This window comes from Corticium candelabrum, chromosome 12, assembly GCF_963422355.1.
Source record: "Corticium candelabrum chromosome 12, ooCorCand1.1, whole genome shotgun sequence".
Classification (NCBI taxonomy): domain Eukaryota; kingdom Metazoa; phylum Porifera; class Homoscleromorpha; order Homosclerophorida; family Plakinidae; genus Corticium; species Corticium candelabrum.
The window spans coordinates 896,406-923,779 of NC_085096.1; the positions used below are offsets into that span (position 1 = coordinate 896,406).

A 27,374-nucleotide genomic window follows, 5' to 3' on the forward strand; every position below is an offset into this window, starting at 1 on the left:
AATTAGAAGTACTCTGTCACATAAATTAGAAGTAATCTGTCACATGAATTAAGAGTAATCTGTCACATGAATTAAGAGTACTCTGTCACATAAATTAGAAGTAATCTGTCACATAAATTAGAAGTAATCTGTCACATGAATTAAGAGTAATCTGTCACATGAATTAAGAGTACTCTGTCACATAAATTAGAAGTACTCTGTCACATAAATTAGAAGTACTCTGTCACATAAATTAGAAGTAATCTGTCACATGAATTAAGAGTAATCTGTCACATGAATTAAGAGTACTCTGTCACATAAATTAGAAGTAATCTGTCACATAAATTAGAAGTAATCTGTCACATGAATTAAGAGTAATCTGTCACATGAATTAAGAGTACTCTGTCACATAAATTAGAAGTACTCTGTCACATAAATTAGAAGTAATCTGTCACATGAATTAAGAGTACTCTGTCACATGGATTAAGAGTACTCTGTCACATAAATTAGAAGTAATCTGTCGCATAAATTAAGAGTACTCTGTCGCATGAATTAAGAGTAATCTGTCACGTGAGTAAGAAGCGTGGGATTGGCTGCTAATTTTTGCACTTTTAGATCTTTTTGTTTTTATGTAGTTATTAAGATTTATCTTTACTTATTCTAGTGCATCTTTATGCGCATAGATCACTATTTAATATCATTTACTAACAGCGTAGTGTAATTAATAATAATTATTTGCATAACTGGCGTCTGTAGCGCGCGTTATACGACTCAAATTAGCGTACGTTATTGCAGTCAAGTGCACAAGCGTCACGGCGTTCACGTTGCGTGCAGCTACCAAACTTTTTCAGGTGATGATGAATTCGCTGCTTAATTAAAATAGCGGAGAGGAAGTCTACGACAAAAGTAACAATCGCTTAGGTTTATCGTTAATCACGTGACTCTGTTAAACCACGTGACTATTGTTATGCTTAATTGTAACCGATTGTACGTCTAAGTATTAACTACCTGTCATAGTATTATCCTAATTTTTTTGACATGTTATTGATTATTTGCTTTAGATTTCCCCCCTAAAATCAGTTGGTGTTGGTGTGTTGTATCGACTCATGACGTCATTGCAGAAGACTGTAGCTGCTTATGGCTCGTGGAAATCTCCCATTGTTGCGTCTGATGTTGCAAAGGAGGCTTTGCGATTGGAAAGTGTGAGGGTTGATGTGACCGGTCAGGGGAAGGAAGGTAGGATGGACAAACATGCTGACAGACATACAGACTCACAGGGCAGGGTATTCTGCATGGACACACACACACACACACACACACACACACACACACACACACACACACACACACACAGACACACACACACACAGACACACACAGACACACACACACACACACACACACACACACACACACACACACACTCAAACACATACACACACACACACACACGTACACACACACACGTACACACACACACACACACACACACACACACACACACACACACACACTCAAACACACACACACACACACACACACACACACACACACACACACACACACACACACACACAAGCGATGGAACCATAGAGTATCGGAAAATGGTAGGCAGCCACGGAGCAATTCAAACTCCGGGCACAGCCATTTACATCCGGGCACAGCCATTTACATCCGGGCACACATGCACACACACGCACAGAATATTTACTATAAAATCATGGAGTAATGTTATATATAACAATATGTATGGCATCAGTCGATCTGCAAACAATGTTGCAGCTTGAGGGATATTGGCTTCTATCATTAAGATACTACAGCAGAAAATTTGAGCAAAAATTTGAGGCAGAAAAATTGTTTGACGTAGCAGATATTGTGAGATGCGGTCACCTTGTATTATTTATGGGGCATTGCTACACTCATGGAGAGTTATATGGTGCAAGTCAATAGATGAGAATATTGTATTGACAGCATGCATGTAGGACGTACAAATGACTGCATATACTGACAGTGTGTGTGTGTGTGTGTGTGTGTGTGTGTGTGTGTGTGTGTGTGTGTGTGTGTGTGTGTGTGTGTGTGTGTGTGTGTGTATGTGTGTGTGTGTGAGTGTGAGTGCGTGTGGGTGTGGGTGTATGTGTGAGTGTGGGTGTGGGTGTATGTGCGTGTGGTGTGTGCGTGTGGTGTGTGTGTGTGTGTGTGCATGTGTGTGTGTGTGTGTGTGTGTGTGTGTGTGTGTGTGTGTGTGTGTGTTACCGTGCATGTGTGTGTGTGTGTGTGTGTGTGTGTGTGTGTGTGTGTGTGTGTGTGTGTGTATGTGTGTGAGAGAGAGTGAGTGTGAGTGTGAGTGTGAGTGTGTGTGGGTATGGGTGTGGGTGTGTGTGCATGTGGTGTGTGTGTGCGTCTGTGTGTGCATGCATGCGTGTGTGTGTTACTGTGCATGTGTGTGCGTGCGCGCGCGCGTGTGTGTGTGTGTGTGTGTGTGTGTGTGTGTGTGTGTGTGTGTGTGTGTGTTACTGGTGTGTGTGTGTGTGTGTGTGTGTGTGTGTGTGTGTGTGTGTGTGTCTGTGTGTGTGTCTGTGTGTGTGTCTGTGTGTGTGTCTGTGTGTGTGTCTGTGTCTGTGTCTGTGTCTGTGTCTGTGTCTGTGTCTGTGTCTGTGTGTGTGTGTGTGTGTGTGTGTGTGTGTGTGTGTGTGTGTGTGTGTGTTGTGTGTGTGTGTGTGTGTGTGTGTGCACGCGTGCATGCGAGTGTGTGTGTGAGTGAGTGAGTGAGTGTGTGTGTGTGGTGTGTGTGTGTGCATGTGTATGTGTCACCGTTTATGTATGTATGTGTGTGAATGTGTGTAGGTGTAGTCTATTGGACTGAACTACGACCTTGGGAAGGCGGGGCCATAAGAGTATGCAGCAGAGACATGTCACACCACGACGGTTCAGACGACCATCCAACTCAGTGGACACATGGAGATTACAATGCAAGGACTCGTGTTCACGAATACGGAGGGAGTGGCTCCTTTATTCATGCAGGTTGAGTAATTAATATCAATACGGAGTGTTATGTCATTGTTAATTAATTAATTGTTTATTTAATTAATTAATATTTATTTATTTTATTTCATTAATAGTAATTAATTAATTGCAATGTTTGTGTGCAGGAGTTGTCTATTTTTCTAACTTTAAAGACCAACGGCTTTATAAGCAGACTGCTCATGATGTTGAACCGGTTGCCTTGTCTCCTGCTGAGGGCGGTAAGAGCATGCAAATTTATTGCTGTCTCATTTTGTTTTGTTAGGTTGTGTGTCTGTGTGGTTGTTTACATGTCTTTCTGTTTGTTTGTTTTGTTTGTGTGTCTGTATGGTTGTTTACATATTTGGTTGTTGTCAGTTTGTTGGCCCAGATGCTTGTTTTTTAGTTAGTTTGTTTGTTTTGTTTGTGTGTTTGTTTGTTTGTCTGTTTGTTTGTTTGTCTGTTTGTTTGGTGTTTGCTTGATTGTTTGTTGTTTATTTGTTTATCTGTTGTTTGTTGTTTGATTGTTTGTTGTTTGCTTGTTTGTTGATTGTTTGATTGTTTGTTGTTTGTTTGTTTGTTTGTTGATTGTTGTTTGTTTGTTTGTTTGTTTGTTGTTTGTTTGTTTATCTGTTGTATGTTGTTTGATTGTTTGTTGTTTGTTTGTTGATTGTTTGTTGTTTGTTTGTTAGTTGATTGTTTGATTGTTTGTTGTTTGTCTATTGTTTGTTACGTGTCTGTTGCTTGTTGTTTGTTTGTCTGTTGTTTGTTTGTTTGTTTGTTTGTTGTTTGTTTGTTTGTCCGTTTGTTGGCCCAGTTGCTTATTTGTTTGCTTGTTTATTTGTTTGTTTATTTATTTGTTTGTTTGTTTGTTTGTTGGTTGTTAATCTATTTATTTGTTTGTCTAGTTTGTTTGTCAGTTTGTTGGCCCAGGTGTTTGTTTGTCAGTTTATTGGCCCAGTTGCTTGCTTGTTTGTTGTCTTTGTTTGTTTGTCTATTTGTTTGTTTGTTTGTTGGTCTTTTGTGTTTGTTAATTTGTTTGTTTGTTTGTCTGTCTCTTTAGTTTGTCCATTGTTTGTTTGTCTATTTTTGTTTGTCTGTCCTTTTTGTTTGTTTGTTTGTTTGCTTGTTTGTTTATCTGTCTCTTTTGTTTGTTTATTTGTTTGTCTGTCTCTTTTGTTTGTCTATTTGTTGGTCTTTTTGTTTGTCTCTTTTGTTTGCCTATTTGCTTGTTTGTTTGCCATTTTTTCTCTATACTATCATGCAGTTTCTGTATTTCAGGCTGGAGGTTTGCTGATTATCATTCCATTGCTGGAAAGAAGTTCATCGTTGCAGTAGGAGAAAACCACGGCATCGTGACGGCCGGAAAAGCAAAAGAGCCAGAAAACGTTGTATTGTCACTTGATGTTGAGTCCGGTGATCAACATTTATTGGTAAGGCAGTGATATTCCTAACCCCCTTCAAACATGCGTCCTCATCTTGTGCATATTTGGCCCAGCCCCTAAAGAGGCATGGTCTAAGTCGGTAATGTGGTACTGTAGTAAACGTTTTCTACTGTGAATGTAATTGTAATGTATGTATATCAACCAAACTTGTAGACAGGTTTCATTATTAAACCAAAATTTAAACAAAGGTCTATGCTAATAATAACACTTTGTGACTATGCTCATCATGTTATAATATAGTCATACAAATTACGCCTAGATGCTGTCCAAGTATTATAGGCAAATACTTTCTACTATAGCCTATATCAAACAAACATGTGGGCATGTTTTACTAGTTTTAGAAGAACACTTTGCACCCAGGGTGCTGTCTGAGTAACCTTCTAGCTTTGTGCTCTTTCCACTTGCAAAATGCAATCTCAAATTAAACTGATACATAGGTGGTCCTTCTAGTGAAATGCGCATCAAGCAGTCAAGTTTCTCTTCAGACAACGGTTTCGTAGTTTTGTCATAATACGATTCTGACAAGAGAATCCTCTTTCACAGCCAGCATTTGTTACTGGTATGACAAGTACATCTGTCAACAGTTAATGGAGCAAGCGCTAGATGCAAAGTCAGTTTAGCAGCACGTAAACAGAACACGCTTGCTGGTAACCTACAGTCTACCCCATACGGAAGTGATCATGAGTTATGAGATAGAGGTCACACCAGGTGTGCTTATTAGAGCTTGTATGATACATGTTACATCATTTAACTTAATGGTTCCATTTGCTTTCTGTACGTCTTACAACATAATTGGATATTAATGATCATAGCTCCACCCCTTGTATCTGAATCCTCTGTTTCCTTTGTAGGAAGGGCTTAGTTAACCTAATAAACGAACACGCCAGGCCCTGCTATACCAAGATCATCGGGAAGGTCTAAAAGGCAGCAGAAATATTGCAGATTTCGAATTATGGGGAATAGTCTACACCTGCCGGTGTAATGGGTTTTAGTAGACAAGAATGCACTTAATAGGATGCGTCCCACTGTCTGAAATCTGCGTCCCAGGACGCATTAAATGTATTGTAGGTAAATCTCTGGTAAGGGTTATGTGCTTTGAATGCAATAGACATTCGTATAGACAGCTAGTGCACTGATGGTGATGCAGTGTTCACAGAGATGTGGATGGTTTGTTGTTTTGTGAAGGAAGGTGTTTGTTGGTTGTCATGCAATTTGGTGGATTTACTATGTGTTTGTTAACATTGGCTTGTTTGGTGGATTACTTTGATTTTAGTTTGGCAGATGTATGTACTAGCTGATGGGACATCTATTTATTCATCTACATGTGTCTGTTACATACACATATAGATGCATACGTACGTAGATAATGCATACATACATAAATCTTGTGTGTTTACCAAGATTGCATACATAAAGATATGCAACGAGACAAACAAACAGTGAGACAAACAGACAAACAGACAGACAGGCAGGCAGACAGACAGGCAGACAGACAGATAGACAGACAATGTATTCTCATACAAATTCTACTTGTACATATGCTAGGATTTTGACAGACAGACAGACAGACAGACAGACACATAGACAGACAGAGACATACATACATACAGACAGACAGTCTCTCAAGAAAACTATGTAGACTTTCTTTTAGCAAGAACAGTTGTACTGCTTATAGCGTACAGTTATTTAATCGTCCTACGTAGTAAGCGGCCGTAAGGGTCGCCGGACATTTTTGAATGTAATAGTGTTGAAATTTTAAATATATGTATTGACAGACAAACAGACAGACAGACAATTTATTCTCCTACAGATTCTACTTGTACATATGCTAGGATTTTGACAGACAGAGAGACAGACAGACAGATAGACACATAGACATACAGACAGATAGACAGACGGAGACATACAGACAGACAGACAGACAGACAGACAGATAAACAGACAGGCAGAGAGACAGACAGGCAGAGAGACAGACAGACAGACAGACAGACAGACAGATAAACAGACAGACAGATTCATTTATTATCATCAAAACTCTACGTATGTACAGGAAACTTTCAAATATCTACCAGTCCTTCATAACTAAGCAAATTATAACACATTAATGGACTTGGCCTACAACATTGCAGTCAAACATTATGCCACTGTCATTTGTACTGCATGAAAATCTCGACAGCTTCCTCGAAATCACTCTGGCGTTGCATCTCTGAAGAATGATGGAAAATTGCTTTCTCCAGAATGCCTTAAAACGTTGAGCGCTGTTAACAGACAGACAGACAGACAGACAGACAGACAAGCAGACAGACACAGACAGACAGACAGACAGACAGACAGAAACATAGACAGACACATAGACAGACACATAGACAGACAGACAGACAGACAGACAGCCATCTACACAGACAGACAGACAGACAGACAGACAGAAACATAGACAGACAGATTGACAGACACATAGACATGGAGACACATAGACAGACAGACAGACAGATTGACAGACACAGACAAACAGAACAATTGATGGACACAGACAGCAGACAGCGAATTGATATATATTCAAAACTGATCGGACAGGCTGATATGCAGTTTAGTCACAAGCTCGTCAGTTGTTTCCATTTTAGCTGAATCGTATGATGTTTGTGTAGGTTAGAGGATCGGACTTCTATTCTAGTCCACGGCTCTCTCCTGATGGCAAACAGTTGGCCTGGATTGAATGGAAGCATCCAAACATGGTGCAGTGAATTGATAGAATATGATGGTGTAATGTCAATATTTGTGTGTGTTGACTGGGATGTTTGTGTTCTAGCCATGGGATGATACAGAACTATGGATTGCACAGATCACGGACGATGGGAGAGCTTTAGTTGCAGACTCACGTCTAAAGGTCAGGTAGTCCATGGTTTGGAGCTGTGTAGTGTTGGTGTTATGTTTTGTACTCATCTGTGTGTCTGTCTGTTTGTCTGTTTGTTTGTCTGTCTGTTTGTGTTTGTCTGTTTGTGTGTGTGTGTGTGTGTGTGTGTGTGTGTGTGTGTGTGTGTGTGTGTGTGTGTGTGTGTCTGTCTGTCTGTCTGTCTGTCTGTTTGTCAATTTCATTTATTGAAACGCAAACTCTACATTACATTTCTAACACTAACTCCATCAATCTACTGAGTTCAGCTTTAGTTTAATGCAAACTACTTTGATAGTCTCTATTGTGTATGTTGTCATCTACTTCTCCAGGGAAGACATGTGTCAGCTTGTGGAGGATGACTTTAGCGTTACATCGTTGTAAGATTATTGAGATTTTTTTCTCCACAAACCTCTAAAGTCAGCTTCATTTGTATAGCCTTCAATGTCTCTTGATCTTGTGGCTAGTTTGTTTAAATAGTTGGTAGCTTCTGATCCCCAAGTTCCAAAATGTTCAAATACCAGAGGAGTGAAATTGAGGCTTGATGTATTGCCAGCAAGTTGTTGTTTTTCGTATTTGATCATCTTTCTTTCCTCCCTTCTTGCTGCAGCAAAACCTTCCTCTAAAGCTGCCTGCTTTTGCCATAGCTACATCAAGGTCATAGCTCCACCCAGAGTCGTACACAACTATGTCTGGTCTATTCTCATTCCCAGAGTAATGATGTTGAGGTACTTTCTCGTGATGAATCTTTAATTCATGTATACAAGTGCTCCATGCATTTACAATTTCATCGTGTTGCCACACAGTCCCACTTCCATGTTTGCATGTATGAAAATTATATTCATCTGCCAACTTGCCACATTCACACTGGATGTTCCAGTTGGCAAAAGGTACAGGTATTTCCAACCTCAGAGATGCTGCCAAACGAAATTTGTCGGGTTTCAGTGCTGTCTGTCTGTCTGTCTGTCAATATGTTTGTTTGTCTGTCTGTGTGTCTGCGTGTCTGTCTGTGTGTCTGTGTTTTTGCCTGTCTGTCTGTCTGTCTGTCTGTGAGTCTGTCTGTCTGTCTGTGAGTCTGTCTGTCTGTCATTGCCAAGGGTGGGAAGGAACTTTGCCGTGAATTGGCCCTGCTGAATAATCGGCAAATCTCCATGCTGATTCTACGACACTGTCATGTGCCTAGATTGAACTACTTGGCAAGGCAAGTATTTCCTCGTGATCTAGAACTGGCAGCAGTCATCCATGACAAAATGACTAGATCTTCATTTGTGGACATCATTGGTTTCAATCATTTGAATGATACAGCCTGGAAACAAGCGACTCTAAAGCTCAAGAATGGAGGCTTTGGTTTAACACAGATTGGACAAATTTCTCATGCTGCTTTTGTGTCTTCTTGGTGTCAATCAATGAAAGAATTGCCATCTCGTTTCTTGTGTATGACTGACTTGGTTGATTATCTTACTTCTTCTAAAGAAAAGTCGGGGTCGATTGGCTCAGAAGTAATTTCTAGCTTTTCCGACTTGCCACCATTGTCCAAGTCAGCTGACAATGATGAAGATTTTCAAACACTTGATGACATCATCGCTTATCCTAAGAAACTGCAGCACCGTCTTTGTACTGAGATAAACGAAATTAATGTGTCTGAACTCATTGCTCAGGCTCCTTCTGATAAAGATGCGGCAAGGCTGCGGTCATTGCAAGGTCGTGGAGCCGGAGATTGGTTAGATGCCATTCCTACTTCTGATAGGCACGCACTTAAAACAAACGACTTTTCTATAGCGTCCTATTTGCGGTTGGGATTGGCTTTACCGTTTACCAAGTGGGTGAAAGTGTGTGACTGTGGACAACAACTGGATCAACAAGGATACCACCTACTAACATGTAAATATGGAGGAGGTCCTGTCTGGACCCACAATACTATCTTGAAGGGTTGGAGTGAATGTTTGAGTGATTTGCACATTCCCCATCAAACCGAACCCCGGCATCGTTTTGTTAGTAGCGAAAACCGTCCTGATATGACACTCTTTGATTCTGAAACAGGACAGAATCTTGACGTGGATGTTTCATTAGCACACCCATGGAGTAAGGATGCTCTCAACCACGCACACAGAGAAGAAGGGTATGCTGCAAAAGTAAGAGAGGAGAAGAAACTAAAGAAATACTCAGGAGAGGTCCTGCATGGTGGTTTATCATCCAAGTGTGTTCCACTAGTCTTTGAACATTTTGGTTTGTGGGGCTCGCACGCACACAAGTTTTTGTCTCATATATCTAGGCAAAGCTACAATACCACTCATGCACATCCTTTTAACAGCGCTCAACGTTTTAAGGCATTCTGGAGAAAGCAATTTTCCATCATTCTTCAGAGATGCAACGCCAGAGTGATTTCGAGGAAGCTGTCGAGATTTTCATGCAGTACAAATGACAGTGGCATAATGTTTGACTGCAATGTTGTAGGCCAAGTCCATTAATGTGTTATAATTTGCTCAGTTATGAAGGACTGGTAGATATTTGAAAGTTTCCTGTACATACGTAGAGTTTTGATGATAATAAATGAATCTGTCTGTCTGTCTGTCTGTCTGTGAGTCTGTCTGTCTGTCTGTCTGTCTGTCTGTCTGTCTGTCTGTCTGTCTGTCTGTGAGTCTGTCTGTCTGTCTGTCTGTCTGTCTGTCTGTCTGTGAGTCTGTGAGTCTGTCTGTCTGTCTGTCTGTCTGTCTGTCTGTGACTCTAAAGCTCAAGAATGGAGGCTTTGGTTTAACACAGATTGGACAAATTTCTCATGCTGCTTTTGTGTCTTCTTGGTGTCAATCAATGAAAGAATTGCCATCTCGTTTCTTGTGTATGACTGACTTGGTTGATTATCTTATTTCTTCTAAAGAAAAGTCGGGGTCGATTGGCTCAGAAGTAATTTCTAGCTTTTCCGACTTGCCACCATTGTCCAAGTCAGCTGACAATGATGAAGATTTTCAAACACTTGATGACATCATCGCTTATCCTAAGAAACTGCAGCACCGTCTTTGTACTGAGATAAACCAAATTAATGTGTCTGAACTCATTGCTCAGGCTCCTTCTGATAAAGATGCGGCAAGGCTGCGGTCATTGCAAGGTCGTGGAGCCGGAGATTGGTTAGATGCCATTCCTACTTCTGATAGGCACGCACTTAAAACAAACGACTTTTCTATAGCGTCCTATTTGCGGTTGGGATTGGCTTTACCGTTTACCAAGTGGGTGAAAGTGTGTGACTGTGGACAACAACTGGATCAACAAGGATACCACCTACTAACATGTAAATATGGAGGAGGTCCTGTCTGGACCCACAATACTATCTTGAAGGGTTGGAGTGAATGTTTGAGTGATTTGCACATTCCCCATCAAACCGAACCCCGGCATTGTTTTGTTAGTAGCGAAAACCGTCCTGATATGACACTCTTTGATTCTGAAACAGGACAGAATCTTGACGTGGATGTTTCATTAGCACACCCATGGAGTAAGGATGCTCTCAACCACGCACACAGAGAAGAAGGGTATGCTGCAAAAGTAAGAGAGGAGAAGAAACTAAAGAAATACTCAGGAGAGGTCCTGCATGGTGGTTTATCATCCAAGTGTGTTCCACTAGTCTTTGAACATTTTGGTTTGTGGGGCTCGCACGCACACAAGTTTTTGTCTCATATATCTAGGCAAAGCTACAATACCACTCATGCACATCCTTTTAACAGCGCTCAACGTTTTAAGGCATTCTGGAGAAAGCAATTTTCCATCATTCTTCAGAGATGCAACGCCAGAGTGATTTCGAGGAAGCTGTCGAGATTTTCATGCAGTACAAATGACAGTGGCATAATGTTTGACTGCAATGTTGTAGGCCAAGTCCATTAATGTGTTATAATTTGCTCAGTTATGAAGGACTGGTAGATATTTGAAAGTTTCCTGTACATACGTAGAGTTTTGATGATAATAAATGAATCTGTCTGTCTGTCTGTCTGTTTGTCTATCAACATTATATTTTGTTTGTCTTTTTTCTATCTGTTTGTTTGTCCATCTTTGTGTCTGTATTACCTTAGTCATGCTAGCGTGTGTACACGTGATAAGCAAACATGTTGTAGATTAAATGTTTGTGTTTGTATGTTTTAGATTGCTGGAGGTGAAGGCATAAATGTCATTCAGCCTTCTTGGTCTCCATCAGGAGATCTCTTCTTTATCAGTGACTCGGCTTCCAGTGACCCTTTTTGGTCTCTGTATAGAGCCGATGTGACAGGCAATGGAAAGCATCATAAAGTCTTGGGAGAACACGGACATGAAATTGGATTACCTGGCTGGCAGTTTAACTATAGCTCTTATGCTATTAATCCACAAAATTCAAAGGAGATTGCTGTTGCATTTAAGGGAGTGAGTCAGACTGGGGCATTTCAGACTCTGTGTGTGTGTGTGTGTGTGTGTGTGTGTGTGTGTGTGTGTGTGTGTGTGTGTGTGTGTGTGTGTGTGTGTGTGTGTGTGTGTGTACGTGTGTGTGTGTGTGTGTGTGTGTGTGTGTGTGTACGTGTGTGTGTGTGTGTGTGTGTGTTTGTGCATGTTTGGCTGTTTGTCTGCCTGTCTGTCTGTCTGCCTGTCTGTCAAATACATATATTTTTGAATCCAAAGAAATTTTCATCAAGAGCTTAAAAGCTAGTCTCTAAGTAAAGTTCCTCTAAATCAACAACAAACACTTAAGGCTACAACAGATGACCCCATAGGGGGATCAGAATACATTTAACCACTTAGTTTAAAACAAATTGATATTCGTCAAGGACACTGCAAGATTTTTGTCCAGCTGAAATTACTGCCATCTTCCTAGAGATCACATTTGCATTGCATTGCTGCAGCTTGATCGAAAATTGTTGTCTCCAGTGTGTCTTGAACTCAGCAATGTTAGATTGTCCATTGTCATTGCTCCACAAAGCAGAGAGGACCCTCAAGTACTCAGACGCTTTCTCCCCCCAACGGCCAAAATGTTCAAATACAAGAGGCACGACAGTTGGCGAGTATCCACCGGGTAGTCGTTCCTGGGCATACTTGTTTACCTTGATTTGTCCCCTTCTCATTGCTGCGCTTCCCCCAGTTGTAGCTGCATGAGGTAAGATGTCTGATGCCCATGTGTGAGCTAGTGCCACGTCTAACTCAACGTTAGATCCTGTCTCCGAGTCATAAACTAGGATGTCAGGCCGATTGTTTGAATGTGTGTAACGGTCCCTAGGCTCACACTTGTGGGGCAGATGAACTGAACTCAAGCACTCAGACCATACTGACATCATCGAATCATGAGTCCACACAGGGCCGCCACCGTTCTTGCATGTTAGGAGGTGGAATCGATCTGCGTCAGAGCCCTTTATATCTAAAGTTCGACCACAATCATACTTGTTGACCCACTCAGGAAAGGAGACAGGAATCCCTAACCTCATTGAAGCTGCCGAAATAAAATTATTGGGTGATAGCGCAAACTCCTTTGAGGAAGGTACAGCACTGAGCCAAGCCCCAGCTCTCTTTCCCTGCAGCGACAGCAGATGTGCAGCATCTTTTTTTGGATGAACTGTCAATCAAAGCATTAACTGTAATCTGGTTGTTAGCATCTGTCAATCTGTGTTGGAGTTTCTTTGTGTTAGATACCACCTCTGACAGATCCTTGGCATCATCCAATAGTTGATCCAGTTGATACCAATGCTTCTCTTCTCCTTGCAATTTGATAAAAGAGTCCTGACATGATCTGCCAGGGAAGTACGTGAACCAGGTCGGTAACTCCTGCAGTGATCGACCCCAGCTGGATAAAAAGGCAAACCGGGAGACAGTTTGCAACAGTGTCATTCCGAACCCACGAAGACGTATGGGAGTGTTGCTTGCTCCCATTGTCTAGCTGTTAAATCTCTGGTACCGATCAAGGTTGTAAAGCACTTTTTAGTCAGTCGATCATGAATAGTGGCAGCAGGTTGCAAGCTATCCGGGCAAACTCCTCTAGCCAAATGGTTGAGTTGGTTTGCATGGCAATGTCTCAGAAGAAGCATTGCTCCCTGAGGCTCATTCAAGTCAGGTAACTGCTGGCAAAACACATTGGCAGAGTTTGCGACGTCAATACAGACATTTGAGATGAAGTCATGGCTGCTAATAGGAATCCCAAGAATCGTAATTCTTGTGTTGGAAATAGCGATATCTGTTGACAATAAATCTGGTACTGCTGAAGGCAATGGGCAGTACAGCTCACACTTCTTGTCTTGAATTTGAAGTCCGACATTGCCAAACTCTTGCTTTAAGGATGCAAAAGCGTCGAGCACATCGAGTGATGATCCAACCAGGAACACATCATCCAGATGAGCAAGGACAACAATGCCTTGGAACTTGCATTGTATGGTAGCCAGAATGTTGTGAATACCCAATGAGAAGAGCACTGGCCCAAGGCGGTCCCCTTGATGGATGCCTTCCTCAGACGACAGCACCATTGAGACATTATCCATTAGGTAAACTAAAGGATTGGACCCAGAATACATTTCCAACACGTGGTTTGCAATCTCAGAAAAAGATGACAAAACTAGTGACATCACTTGGCCTCTGTCTGTCTGTCTGTCTGTCTGTCTGTCTGTCTGTCTGTCTGTCTGTCTGTCTGAAAGTCTGTCTGTCTGTCTGATTTAAAGACAAAAGGGCTTCTACAGGAAAGAAATGATGTTTTCTTGGATTGTGATTTGTGGATTTGCAAGATAAAGATTCATACTTGAGTGGTGTGCAGTAGAAGTATACAGTAATCTGCTCTCTGTGTTTGTTCTACTGAACTTTGAATCCAACACAATCATGCCCAGTAATTGCACACTGTACTAAGGCATTGTCACCCCAGTGGTTTCGTTTGTTGGTATTCGTACTGAGGGCTGCATCTCACAATACACTAGACTATTGTATTGGAGGGATGCATCTCACAATACAGTAGACTATTGTATTGGAGTGATGCATCTCACAATACACTAGACTATTGTATTGGATGGATACATCTCACAATACACTAGACTATTGTATTGGAGGGATGCATCTCACAATACACTAGACTATTGTATTGGAGGGATGCATCTCACAATACACTAGACTATTGTATTGGAGGGATGCATCTCACAATACACTAGACTATTGTATTGGAGGGATGCATCTCACAATACACTAGACTATTGTATTGGAGGGATGAACCTCACAATCAACTAAACTATGGACCTAACTCTTTCTCTCTCTTCTCACTGTAGGGTCTTCACACTCTCAATACTGACACTGGAAAGCTAACAACTATCCCCACAGAGTTCATAAGTCACTCACATGTAGTTTACTCATCGGATGGTCACATCTTCACAGTCTCCATGGGACCCACCGTTTTTCAATCAATCCTTCGCATCAACCCTACTACTCATGTAGTACAGGTTGTTCGCCCATCTCGCAAGCCATTGGTTGATGCAGAATACATCAGTGTTGGTAAACACATCAAGTTTGAAACTTCAGACAATGAAGTTGCACATGCAATATACTATCCTGCAAAGGTATGGGCTTAGTACTTATTGACATTTACTGTATATTGAAAATTAAATTATGTTTGTAGAGTAAGGAGTTTTGTGGTCCTGAGGGAAGGAAACCACCATTGATTGTTCGTGTGCATGGAGGTCCGACTGCTTCGGCAAGTGTGTCACTTAATGTTGAGTATCAGTTCTATACGACACGTGGAATCGCTGTGGTTGATCTAAACTACCGTGGCAGTACAGGATACGGTCGTGCTTACAGAGACAGGCTGAAGAAAAAGTAACGTTTTTTGTTGTTGATATAAGCAGCTTTTTGGTGTGATAGTTTAGTGTATTAAACGATGCATGTTTGCAATACAGTAGTCTAGTGTATTGTGAGATGCATCCCTCCAATACAATAGTCTAGTGTATTGTGAGATGCATCCCTCCAATACAATAGTCTAATGTATTGTGAGATGCATCCCTCCAATACGATAGTCTAGTGTATTGTGAGATGTATATCCCTCCAATACAATAGTCTAGTGTATTGTGAGATGCATCCCTCCAATACAATAGTCTAATGTATTGTGAGATGCATCCCTCCAATACAATAGTCTAGTGTATTGTGAGATGCATCCCTTTAACATGATAGTCTAGTGTATTGTGAGATGCATCCTTCCAATACAATAGTCTAGTGTATTGTGAGATGCATCCTTCCAATACAATAGTCTAATGTATTGTGAGATGCATCCCTTCAATATGATAGTCTAGTGTATTGTGAGATGCATCCTTCCAATACAATAGTCTAGTGTATTGTGAGATGCATCCCTCTAATACAATAGTCTAATGTATGCATCACTCCAGTACAATAGTCTAATGTATTGTGAGATGCATCTCTCCAATACAATAGTTAATGAATTAAGAGATACATCTTTCCAACTCAATAGTTTCATGCATAGAAAGATGTCCAATACAGGCTTTGTACATGTGTACTGGTAATAATTTTTTAAATTTTTAGTTGGGGCCTATGCGATGTTGAGGACGCAGTGCATGGTGCATTACACCTGAGTAAGGCTGGTGAAGTGGATGGTGATCGTCTGGCAATCTCTGGTGGCTCAGCAGGTGGTTACACTGTGCTGGCAGCTCTGACATTTAAAGATGTTTTCAAAGCAGGTAAGATACTGGAGCATGCATTTACAAGTTGTTTGTTAGTATGTTTTGCTTCCGTAGTTGTTTAGATTCGCTGTGTATTGAGTTGTACTGTTTGTCTGTAGGTTGTAGTCGTTATGGTGTCAGTGATTTAGGAGCTTTGGCTACTGATACGCACAAGTTTGAAAGTCGTTACCTTGATCTGCTGATTGGGGAATATCCTAAAGAGAAGTCGGTGTATGATGAACGTTCTCCTATAAACTGTGTGGAAAAGTTGAGTGCTCCAGTGATTTTCTTTCAAGGCGATGAGGACAAGGTGTGTGTGTGTGTGTGTGTGTGTGTGTGTGTGTGTGTGTGTGTGTGTGTGTGTGTGTGCGTGCGTGTGTGTTGCTACAAATTTTAATATTGAAATGAATGTTTCATTTTTGAATTTTGTTTTGTAGATTGTTCCTCCTTCTCAATCAGAACTGATGTTCAATGCATTGAAGTCTAAAGGCATTCTTACTTCTTATGTCCTCTTTCCTGGTAAGAAGCCATCCTTTTTGTATTTGGTTTGTTTATTTGTTTGTCTGTGTCTTACCGTGTATTGGTATTATGACAGCAGTAGATGCAATTGTTTATCACTAATGTTGTTTTACAGGAGAACAACACGGATTTCGTAAACTGGAGAATGTTGTTGCTGCAGTGGAAGGTGAACTGTACTTCTATGGTCGTGTTATGGGCTTCACACCTGCAGACACATTTGAAAAGGTAAATTGCAGGCAGCTAGGGAATTGTGCATAGGCAGACAAGGGGATGAACTGAGAGACAACAGACAGACAGACAGACAGACAGACAGACAGACAGACCAATGAGCGGATGGACAGTGTGACTGGACTCGCAGGCAGATGTACAGACAGACAGACAGACAGACAGACAGACAGACAGACAGACAGACAGACAGACAGACAGGTGAGTAAGTATTATATGCAGGCAACTGTCAGACATGCTGTCAAGCAGATGCACAGATGGTTGGAGGGAGGGAGAGAGACACACACAGATAGACAGACAGAGTCAAACGAATCGCAATAGTATAATAACTTTATTCAATAATAGGTTCCTCACATTGTCAATCAGTAATTGAATTTCCAAGAACTGAACGTATAGTTCATGTCAGACAAACCGCTGAGGCCAGTGTCATTGCAGTCATTGCATGTTCTTCTTGCTTTTTGTTTGTTTATTCATGTTGTTGATGCTGTGCTGAGAATTTTTTTTATAATAAACGACAATACTTGAGCGAGAATTATCAGTCATTTGTCATTGTAGCATGTGGTAGATACAGTTATATAGTGACAGTGTAGATTTTTCTTTAATTAAATGTCCATCAATGTGTCCATCTGTCTGTCTGTCTGTCCGTCCGTCCATTAGTCTGTCTGTCTGTCTGTCTGTCTGTCTGTCTGTCTTTCTGTCGGTCTGTCTGTTCATCTGTTGATTTGTCTGTCTGTCTGTTTGTCTGTCTGTCTGTCTGTCTGTCTGTCTGTCTTTCTGTCGGTCTGTCTGTCTGTCTGTCTGTCTGTCTGTCTATCCATATGTCTGTTCATCCATATGTCTGTTCATTTGTCTGTCCATCTATCTGTCTGTCTTTCTGTCTGTCTGTCTGTCTCTGTCTGTCTATCTGTCTGTCTGTCTGTCTGTCTGTCTGTCTGTCTGTCTGTCTGTCAATCTGTCTGTCTCTCTGTCTTGCTTATGTAGTCACGATGGCGACTTTAATTGATTTGGAGTCGGTGTTCTCTGTGCTGTTTGAAAATACTCTGACGCATTTGGAAGGAATGGACTCTAAACACAACTAGGGTTTCTCGGTTTGTTGTGGTGAGTGAATCTATTTTCTGTTTATATTTTAATCAATGGCTGTTGACTCACATCATCACTTTTAACTTGATTGCTTTTGATGGGGATGACAGGGATTCTCTTTTATTTGACGCTGTAATCTGTCGGCATGTCTGTCTCTTCCTTGCACTCTTTTCATTAAGAGAGTTGTTGCGCTGTTCCAAAACGTGACAACAGTGGTACTACTCACCTGTCCGTCCGTCCGTCCGTCCGTCTGTCTGTCTGTCTGTCTGTCTGTCTGTGTGTCTGTCTCTTTGTCTGTCTGTGTGTCTGTCTCTTTGTCTGTCTGTGTGTCTGTCTGTCCTTCTGTCTGTCTGTCCTTCTGTCTGTCTGTCCGTCTGTCTGTCTGTCCGTCTGTCTGTCTGTCAATACATATATTTTCAAATATGAACTACCATACAATAGCAATAACCGCTAATTACTTATCTGTCTGTCAATATCATTAAGATATGGTACTTGTTCCGAACGTTTGAGTCTGAAAGTCTTTAAATCAGAACTATATACTGACACCCAGTGCTCTATAGTAGTGTACATTTGGCAACCCAAATTTGTCTCACATGACTTCAAGGATCAAGAGCGACAGTCAGTTGCAACTGCTTGAGGTTGTGTTTTATTCTTTTCATAATACATGCAGTTAAGCATGAAACGAATTGTGGTAGCACGATCATTCCTAGTTATAACACTATAGTTTTCATTGAAGTCAAAGCATCCCCCTTACCCCCTAAGACGTCGATTATTTATATAAATAGGATGTTTGGCGGCCAAACGTTACCGTTTTGTGCAACACAATAATTAGACTTATTGCATTCGGTGGTAATGTAGTGAGGCAGGAAAATTAGAAATCATGGCCCCTTGGCCCTCTTACCCTCTGGCCCCTTGGCCCTCTTACCCTCTGGCCCCTTGGCCCCCTAAACTTTGGTTTTTTGGCGTCCTCGCGCCTTGTCCCCCTCGGTTTATACGCCTTTCTTCATGCTGTCACTATGTATTGGCGTCATCACGGAAAGAGAAAGAGGTGTGGACGTCTCAACTTACACCGGAGTTACCGTCGCATTTCACACTTTGGTCGCGCAGCCGTCGCGGCTGTGTTTCTCGATACGATTGCTCGTTCAGCGTTTGTCGAACGACCGGACTGGACGTTTGACAAATTTGTAGAGTATCTGGCTTCCGGATGACACCAAAGCGTGCGAATGTCTTGCTGTTCCACGCCTGTTGGCTCGTGGTGGCGTGTCTCTTCCATGTCGGGGATACTAAAAGTAAAAGTAAGACAACTTGAATGTACGCGTTGTCTGTTCCTTAGGAATTCGCGGATGGCGAATGTTTATTAATTAAGTAACATAAATTTTGTTCCTTTTTGCGGAAACAGGCCAGTATGTTGCGCTTTCTGATCTGGTAGTTTCCCATATGACTTTCGTGCGTATTGTCATTAGAGATGATTAGTTCATTGTGAATTTAATAAACGACGGTTAGTCTGTATTATAGATAAGCTCTAGTGTGTGTGTGTGTGTGTGTGTGTGTGTGTGTGTGTGTGTGTGTGTGTGTGTGTGTGTGTGTGTGTGTGTGTGTGTGTGTGTGTGTGTGTGTGTGTGTGTGTGTGTGTGTGTGTGTGTGTGTGTGTGTGTGTGTGTGTGTGTGTGAATGTTGCGGTTGTCTAACTTGCAGAGTAGTAATCCGTAATCGAGACTGCTGTTAGTTAATATTTCCTCTCATTGGGTGTTGTCAAACGGTGTTGATAATTAGGAAGTATAGAGTGTCAGTGTCTTATGAGATCAACTTAATTAAGATGATAGTGTTATGAAGAGAACGTTCACACTCCTGTCATTAATCAGTACAAGATCCGTTTTGTTGATCTAAAGCACTTTTGTACCGTTGCCTTACATACCATCTTTATGAAGATGTAACCTTTTAAGATTGAAACAAAAGTTATTTTTAGTTATTGCTGAATGTTGATTAATTGAGAAATAGTTATCAATGATAAGCAGCTTATGTATTAGGGTTGTTGTGGTTATTGTTGTTGTTGTTGTTGTTGTTGTTGTTGTCATTGTTGTTGTCATTGTCATTGTTGTTGTTGTTGTTGTCATTGTTGTTGTCATTGTTGTCGTTGTTGTTGTTGTCGTTGTTGTTGTCATTGTTGTTGTCATTGTTGTCATTGTTGTTGTTGTTATTATTGTTGTTTTTGTCATTGTTGTTGTCATTGTTGTTGTTGTTGTTGTCATTGTTGTTGTCATTGTTGTCGTTGTTGTTGTTGTTGTCGTTGTTGTTGTCATTGTTGTTGTCATTGTTGTCGTTATTGTTGTTGTTGTTGTTGTTGTTGTTGTTGTCATTGTTGTTGTCATTGTTGTCATTGTTGTTGTTGTTATTATTGTTGTTTTTGTCATTGTTGTTGTCATTGTTGTTGTTGTTGTTGTCATTGTTGTTGTAGTTGTTGTTGTTCATTCTAGGAGTAAAAGTCAAGGTTGACAGTACAGTTTATCAAGCACCTGTACAGAAAAGAAAAGGCGGGGCGTTCACAGTGAGATGTACTGCTAACTCCTTTGTGAATCCAAAGTTAGTCTGGCGCAGAGTTGACGGCAAGACGGCTCGTTTCAAGTCCGACAATAACGATACGGCCACGAAACGCATAGACATAACAGTCAAAGACTTTCAATATTCAGACGAAGGCGAGTATATGTGCGAGGTATCAGGACAATCACAAACAAGCAAGACCTGGACATTGCAGTACACATTTTCTGGTAAGCACGTATGGATATAGCATACCAATAGGCTTGTGTAAATAAATACTATAATCTTGTTTGTTTTTCTACAAAAGAGTTGGACATCAGGGAAGGAAAGGAGCTTGTGATCCCTTATGGCTCTAACTCTATTGCCAATAGTTCGTGCGAGATGCATGAAGACTCAAATTTGATTGGTCTGTCTTGGATGAAAGGAGATGAACCTGTGAGGAGGGTCGCCTTGAACGAATCGTCGCTTGGCGTATACGTGAAAGACTATGGAAACAAATCATTGCTCGTATTCAATGGTACTGATGAACGAGACACAGGAGAGTACACGTGTGTGGGACGTGTGATACCCGACGGTGCATATGACCGAGATGTTAGACGCAAAACAATCTACGTGCAGATAGCAAGTGAGAGTTGCTACCTGCATAGATGTTGTATACACGTTTGCAAACGTAGAGTTGGTATCCAGTGTCACAGGGTAATTACTGCGGTCTCCGGACGAGCTAGCACACTTATGAGCAGTCTGTCCAGAGGAGGGGTAGCGCTCTAGAGTCAAACCGAAAGCTTTAGCTTAACCCTAAAGGGCAGAAACTCTGGAAGGCGGAGTGTCTGCCCCAGAGGATGCATGGAAAGTTTACTCTAGAGTATATACTCTCCAGGAGAAGGACTGACATAGGGCAGCAGCTCCGGAAAGGTTTTCCTTTATAATGTAGGCTTCCCTGGAAGTTCTACGCAGGGGTGAGAAATTAGCTTGTGACTCCGGATAAGATTGGTATTGACTGTGAGTTTGCTACATGTGTATACTGTACAGCTAACTGTTGTGTTTGACAGGCCAGCCGTTTAACGTACCATTCGAGTTTATGTACCCGACGAAAAAGTGCTTCGACTGGAGAGACTTTAAAGATGCAATATTCGGCGAACAACTGGAAATTATGTGCGGAGGAAAGAGGGAATTTCAAAGGGGCGACGTGGAAGTCAACTGGTACTTCAATGGCCGGATAGTGGACGCTCTTCTCGACACAGAAGATATTCTTAATAACAATACAAATTTGAGGGAGCCACGTCAGGCTGAAGCGGAAGGAGGAGAATTGGGCGGTTCAAAGGGTGAGAATATAGGATACTTTTGGAAGGTTCTGCTTTTGAGACGAAGCATGAATGCTTCTTGGAACGGTGTCTATACGTGTACCGTTGCAGCGCCACGGTTGTACAATGGAAACACGAGTGAGACACTCATATTTAACCAAACTTGTTTGGGTAAGTGTGTTGCTGTTGTAGTACTTCTAGTATTTCTCATAATTATGAATGCATGTTGTCGTGTCTGCATGCGTTACTAGTAACACGCTAAAGCCTATATAAGTCTGTACAAGTATATGTACACTGGATGACACTCACCGACTCACTTAGTTGAAAGATAAGAGAGATGAGAGGGACAGACGGTCAGGTAGGCGGGTGGCTGGACTTACAGGTGGGTGGACATGCTGGCATGCAAGTATGCAGGTGGTAAGAACGGAAAGATGAAGGGAGACTGGCTGATGGCGAATGGCCGATTTACTACGCTCCATACTCACGCATTTGGAACAAAGAGAAACTTTAAGAGACACAGGAAATTTGCTTGTGCAGTTGTGTTTTATGTTTTGGAGTAAGATGTATTTACAGTGTTTAATTTGTATTATTAATTGCTTGCACTTTCATAGTACCTTCCTTCACGCCGTTCCAACCGACTTCACCCGCAATGTCCATCAGCAGCAATTCCAATTTTTCTGCCAATGATGCTACTCAACCGGTCGATAATACGATCTCACCTTATACACAAACATCAGCGCAGTCCATCACAACTCCCTCTAACCTTATGAACTCACCAAGCGACCCCCCAATTGTAGCAATCATCATTCCAGTTATACTCACTGGAGTCTTTCTCTTAACAATCATGGCCGTCTGGTTTCGACGTCATCACCGTGCAATTACAAACGACGCCTACCCACCCGTCAAACAAGGTTTTTACACGCCTCCACTCGTTTCAGAATCGGATTTGTCGGCGGGATCTTCGTCTCTGCTGGAGATGAAACAGTCACGTTTGCTAGAGCCATTGACGCCGAGCAGAAGTAGGCTGGGAGTGCTGAAGTCCGACAGTCGTTGGGAATTGCATCGCTCCATGCTGGAACTGAAGGAAGAAATAGGTGAGGCGATTCGATGTCGTCGAAGGCTGATCTTTGTTTACAATGTAGTGGCTGTTGTTGTTATTATTAATTAATTGTTTTGGTAGGGTGTGGTTTCTTTGGTGTCGTCCGTCGAGCTCTGTTGCGTGATCCCGCCGGTAATAATAGACCAATGACTGTGGCTGTGAAGATGGTGGTAGGAGGAGGTACGTCAGTACAGTACATGCGCTTTTAGTGCTGTTTAACTATGTCAGTTTTTGCGTCACTTGTGTATCCTCTAGTGTTTTTAATTTCTTGAAACGAGTTATGTACTGTTGCCCAGTCTGGGTCTTTGTCGGTCTATCGGTTGGTCCGTCTGTTTGTCTTTCTGTCTGCCTGTCTCTGTCTGTCTTTTTGTCTGTCTGTCTGTCTGTCTGTCTGTCTGTCTGTCTGTCTTTCTGTCTGTCTGTCTGTCTGTCTGTCTGTCTGTCTGTCTGTCTGTCTGTCTGTCTGTCTGTCTGTCTGTCTGTCTGTCTGTCTGTCTTGACTGTTCGGCCTGCCTGCCTGCTTGCCCGCCTTCGTTGCCTGCCTGCATGTCTGTATGTTTGTCTGTCTGTCTGTCTGTCTGTCTGTTTATCAATACATATATTTTCAAAGAACAACACTATTACATTGTAGTCAGTCTGTCTGTCTGTTTGTCTGTCTCTGTCTGTCTGCCTCTGTCTGTCTGTCTGTCTGTCTGACTGTCTGTCTGTCTGTCTGTCTGTCTGTCTGTCTGACTGTCCAGCCTGCCTGTCTGACTGTCCAGCCTGCCTGTCTGACTGTCCAGCCTGCCTGTCTGCCTGCCTGCTTGCCCGCCTTCGTTGCCTGCCTGCATGTCTGTATGTTTATCTGTCTGTCTCTCTGTCTGTTTGTCCGTTCGTTTGTTTGTACGTTGGTGGTGGTCAGGTTTACTGTGTTAGAGCAAAACAGTCACATTGCCTTAAAGGCACTAGAAACAGAAGCAATGGTGATGAAGAAGGTCAGCGGCCACAAGCATCCACATATTGTCAACCTCGTTGGTCTCTGCACTCTACACGGTAGATAACTCCACTCCAGACCGCAATGCACTCAAATGACCGTCACAATTGTTTTATCTGTTGTGCATAGCTCCTCTGATGGTTGTGGTGGAGTACGCAGAGAACGGATCACTACTCGGTTATCTCCGCGGTCGACGAGACTTGCAGAACGCCGTCGCCTCTACAACGTCGACGGAGAGCAACCAGTCGTACAAATCAACCCTCTCCAATTGTCTGGGAACAATCAACAAGATGCAGATGATCGACTATGCCACACAGGTAGCGGACGGCATGAAGTACTTAGCCTCGAAAGACGTACGTACATACAGGGAATATGATCAATGGTTAGTGTGATTAAGACTTGGCGACGCTTCTGTTGCAGTGTATTCATTGCGACTTGGCGGCGAGAAACGTGCTGGTGTGTAAGGACGAGCTACTGAAGGTTGCAGACTTTGGACTGGCGAAGGACATTCATTATCTTAACGGTTACTACCAGAAGCAGACCACACAGGTACAGCATTCTAGTCTTTCCTTTAGGTTACCTTGGTAAACAAGCAGGTACATGCATGAGGGCAACAGTGCATGTCGAATCTATCTTCTTTACTACATACCAGCAGCAGACCACTTGGGTACAACATTCAAGCCTTTCTTAAGCTACTTATCAATCCTTTTTTCTGCCACCCACATGAGGGACACTGGTGTTAAACAAGAATGCATACATAAGGGAAATACAGAGCAGCATGTTGGATCTATAGCCTCAATTGTTCTCTCAACGGTCACTCTACTACCAGCAGAAGACCATGCACACATGTACAACATTCTAGCCTAGCCTTTAAAGCTGCTCATCAATCCCTTTCTTGGGGCCACAAAGGCGGCACTGGTCGTAAACAAGATGCATACATAAGAGAAAACAGAGCAGCATGTTGAATCTATAGCCTCAATTGTTCTCTCAACGGTCACTCTACTACCAGCAGACCATGCACACAGGTACAACATTCTAGCTTAGCCTTTTAAAGCTGCTCATCAATCCCTTTCTTGGGGCCACAAGGGCGGCAGTGGTTGCAAACAAGATGCATACACACATAAGGGCAGCACAATGAACTATAGTCTCACTCGATACAAGCAACTGTGTGTCGACCTAGTTTGATTGTTTAGGAGCTGATGCCTGTCAAATGGATGGCTCCAGAGGCGATTTCACACAAACGTTTCAGCGAGGCAAGCGACGTGTAAGTGGTCGTCCACACAGTAACTAGACTGATAGACGTTTTGGTGGCACATCTCAGTAACTTTGTGTCTAGATGGTCGTTTGGAGTATTGCTGTGGGAAATAGCAACTGCGGGTAGGTCATGTAGGGTCTGCACACACTTGGGCCTCCTCGTTTGCGGTCGGGCTAGCCGTTTCGCGAACGCTCAGACGCAAACGCAACGCAGACGCAAAGCAAACGCATACACAGACGCAACACAGTGCGATCCAGGCTCCAACAAGGCGTGTAGAGAGCACCTACAGATTCAACACAGACTGCATGGTCTGCATGCTCGAGTAGTCGTCAGGTGAGATGTTTAAACTTAATTACAGCTGCGAATCTCTCTCGTAGGTGGCACTCCATACGCTACAGTACCGTTCAAGGATCTCGTCCATGAGCTGGAGCACGGCTATCGTTTGTCTCGACCCCGTGGTTGCCCGCAGGAACTGTAAGCCTCACTTACCGGTCAGAGCGTGCACTGCACATTGCAATACGTCGTTTCTCCAGGTACGCACTGATGAGCGACTGCTGGAAATTCAATAATAGAGAGCGTCCCAACTTCTCGACTCTCACAGATCGCATCAATAAGCTGCAGGAAGAATTTAAAGTAAGACAAGAGCAAACACCCTGACAGTCGCAAACTATACCCTACAAGAAGATGCATACGAAATATTGGCGGAGAATAAGTTTGGCAATTTGAGAGTTTTCTGAGTTGCCGCAATGTAAAGTTTGCCAGCAGTTTTCCAGCTCGTTAATGACCAGTGTGCTAGGTGTCGATATATTATGGCAATCGATGTGTATCCACTGTTCACTGTGGCAGTAACCTCATGCTGCCCTCAACCATGGAAGGCTGGCCATGCTGCTGGTGTATGATTTTCTTGACATGCACCAGCTCCCTTCTTGACATGCACCAGCTCCCTTCTCGACGAGCTCATGACCAGACAAAAACTCAGACCTGACTTATGCCTTCTGTTGTATCTAAACAACCTGCAGGGAGGTATACAGTAGAAATAGTGACGGAGAGGGGAGCTCGTACTTGTCAAGGAAATAGTATACACCAGCGGCATAACCAGCCTTCCGTCGTTAGGGGCTGACTGCCAGTTCGCATCAAAACGTATTAGTTTAGCTGGAGATATAGATTGGTTATAGCCATGTAGGTTATCTGTTATTGTCATCAGACGAGTAGACACAAACTGCGCGTACCCTTGTCTGCCAACGCCTAGTGTATCTTTCAGTATAACCGGATTCTGCGTCCCTGATCCATTTTTACTGTATTTTGCTGTCTTCCATCCAGCACTGTTGAGCTCCTGGTGCCAGTCATGCAGCATCAAGTTCAAAATTAATGGCAAAGTAGGACTTGGACTATCGGAAAAGCCACCACACCCCAAAATTTTGAGGTCGATGGCTCGATCCCTCGTGGAGGGACATGAAACGAGCCTCTATAGCTGTGTGCTTATCGCAGGGGCGACGGAGCCGCAGCGGCAGCAGCGGCCATGGCCGCCCCACTTTTTGAAAACTTGACTTCAGCCAGCGAACGATTGCCGCATACTTCCGGTCTACAGATAGAGCTGATTAAATAAAATAATATATTTGGTCATCTACCGGATTGCGGCTCTACTAATTTGGTGACTGTTTTGAAGTCTTCTACGACTTCTCTTTCTTTACCTGGACTACATTCCCCGACCTTGTGACAGCACACTGTGCGCATGCTCACTACTCACAGATGTGTACTGTACTAACCCAACCCTAGCGTGCGCTAAGCCACACCCTCTAACGCGCGCTAGGCCGCTCCGCTCTCAAGTTGCTTCCGTCGGGCATGTTTAATCACCATTTTCTCAATTTGTGAATAGTTGCCTAAACTACAGCTAGAAGATGATAAATAGAAACTATCAGTAGTCCTAAATATGGAACCGCCAAAATAAGTTGCCGTCGATATTTTATCTATTCTGCACATTTGTTGTGTAGGTCTCGCCACGCGAGGCCAAGGATGCGGCTGATGTCGGCGAACAGGACGTTTGCTTGCAGGAGAGTGCAGAGGGCGACACTTTCGACGTCGATAGCTCTGCTTCCGACAGCGCCAGTTCTTCTCTTAACAGCACCATTGACGTCGACATTGAGAAGAAAGAGGACTGAGCTCTCGTTTAGTTAGCGGATAACGCGCAACATAGAAAAAAGGCTTTTGCACTGCACAAGCTGCTAAGGAAGGTAGGCTGTATTGTTGTTCTTTATGTTGTGCAGTGGAGTTGTGCTTTAGTGTTACAGCATCTTGTCCACAGAACAAAGTAGTTGCAAATAGAAGGTACAGATGAGGTAGACTGTAGATTATTGTTGCAATACAATCGCAAACTAATCATTGGAGGTGTGGTGGTGGTGGTGGTGGTGGTGGTGGTTGTGTGTGTGTGTGTGTGTGT

General features: G+C 42.6%; 3 protein-coding genes across 5 annotated transcripts; all 3 read left to right on the forward strand.

The window, feature by feature from the left end:
• Positions 1-760: 760 nt before the first annotated feature.
• Positions 761-17,226, forward strand: LOC134187893 (dipeptidyl-peptidase 5-like). The gene is made up of 15 exons (XM_062656066.1): positions 761-830; positions 1,041-1,215; positions 2,824-3,000; positions 3,129-3,221; positions 4,261-4,412; positions 7,070-7,156; positions 7,231-7,308; positions 11,437-11,691; positions 14,553-14,840; positions 14,900-15,096; positions 15,814-15,968; positions 16,070-16,260; positions 16,388-16,469; positions 16,585-16,694; positions 17,040-17,226. The coding sequence occupies exons 2-15, from the start codon at positions 1,086-1,088 to the stop codon at positions 17,061-17,063; spliced, it is 2,019 nt and encodes a 672-aa protein (XP_062512050.1). The 5' UTR covers positions 761-830; positions 1,041-1,085; the 3' UTR covers positions 17,064-17,226.
• On the forward strand, positions 8,417-9,784 carry LOC134187895 (uncharacterized). The gene has a single exon (XM_062656067.1). The coding sequence runs from the start codon at positions 8,463-8,465 to the stop codon at positions 9,777-9,779; it is 1,317 nt and encodes a 438-aa protein (XP_062512051.1). The 5' UTR covers positions 8,417-8,462; the 3' UTR covers positions 9,780-9,784.
• Positions 17,227-18,904: 1,678 nt separating the features above from the next.
• LOC134187817 (uncharacterized) lies at positions 18,905-27,316 on the forward strand. Of its 3 annotated transcripts, none has more exons than XM_062655986.1 (14): positions 18,905-19,069; positions 20,249-20,539; positions 20,617-20,934; positions 21,359-21,781; positions 22,222-22,704; positions 22,791-22,889; positions 23,625-23,741; positions 23,812-24,035; positions 24,103-24,231; positions 24,876-24,946; positions 25,019-25,059; positions 25,315-25,411; positions 25,471-25,570; positions 26,929-27,316. In XM_062655986.1, exons 1-14 carry the CDS (start codon positions 18,979-18,981, stop codon positions 27,094-27,096), a joined length of 2,652 nt encoding a protein of 883 aa, XP_062511970.1. In that variant the 5' UTR covers positions 18,905-18,978; the 3' UTR covers positions 27,097-27,316. The 3 variants fall into 3 exon arrangements, 2 of the variants coding, with proteins under 2 accessions (XP_062511970.1, XP_062511971.1); XM_062655987.1 differs by having other exon boundaries at positions 18,905-19,063; XR_009971165.1 differs by lacking the exons at positions 25,019-25,059; positions 26,929-27,316.
• Positions 27,317-27,374: the final 58 nt, after the last annotated feature.

Coding starts and splice junctions, on each gene's coding strand:
- LOC134187893 (XM_062656066.1), top strand. CDS start 1,086: ATGACGTCATTGCAGAAGACTGTAGCTGCTTATGGCTCGTGGAAATCT. Junction 3,222..4,260: donor CTTGTCTCCTGCTGAGGGCG/GTAAGAGCATGC, acceptor TCTGTATTTCAG/GCTGGAGGTTTGCTGATTAT. Junction 15,097..15,813: donor AGAGACAGGCTGAAGAAAAA/GTAACGTTTTTT, acceptor TTAAATTTTTAG/TTGGGGCCTATGCGATGTTG.
- LOC134187895 (XM_062656067.1), top strand. CDS start 8,463: ATGCTGATTCTACGACACTGTCATGTGCCTAGATTGAACTACTTGGCA.
- LOC134187817 (XM_062655986.1), top strand. CDS start 18,979: ATGACACCAAAGCGTGCGAATGTCTTGCTGTTCCACGCCTGTTGGCTC. Junction 20,935..21,358: donor AATCTACGTGCAGATAGCAA/GTGAGAGTTGCT, acceptor TGTGTTTGACAG/GCCAGCCGTTTAACGTACCA. Junction 25,060..25,314: donor GTGGGAAATAGCAACTGCGG/GTAGGTCATGTA, acceptor TCTCTCTCGTAG/GTGGCACTCCATACGCTACA.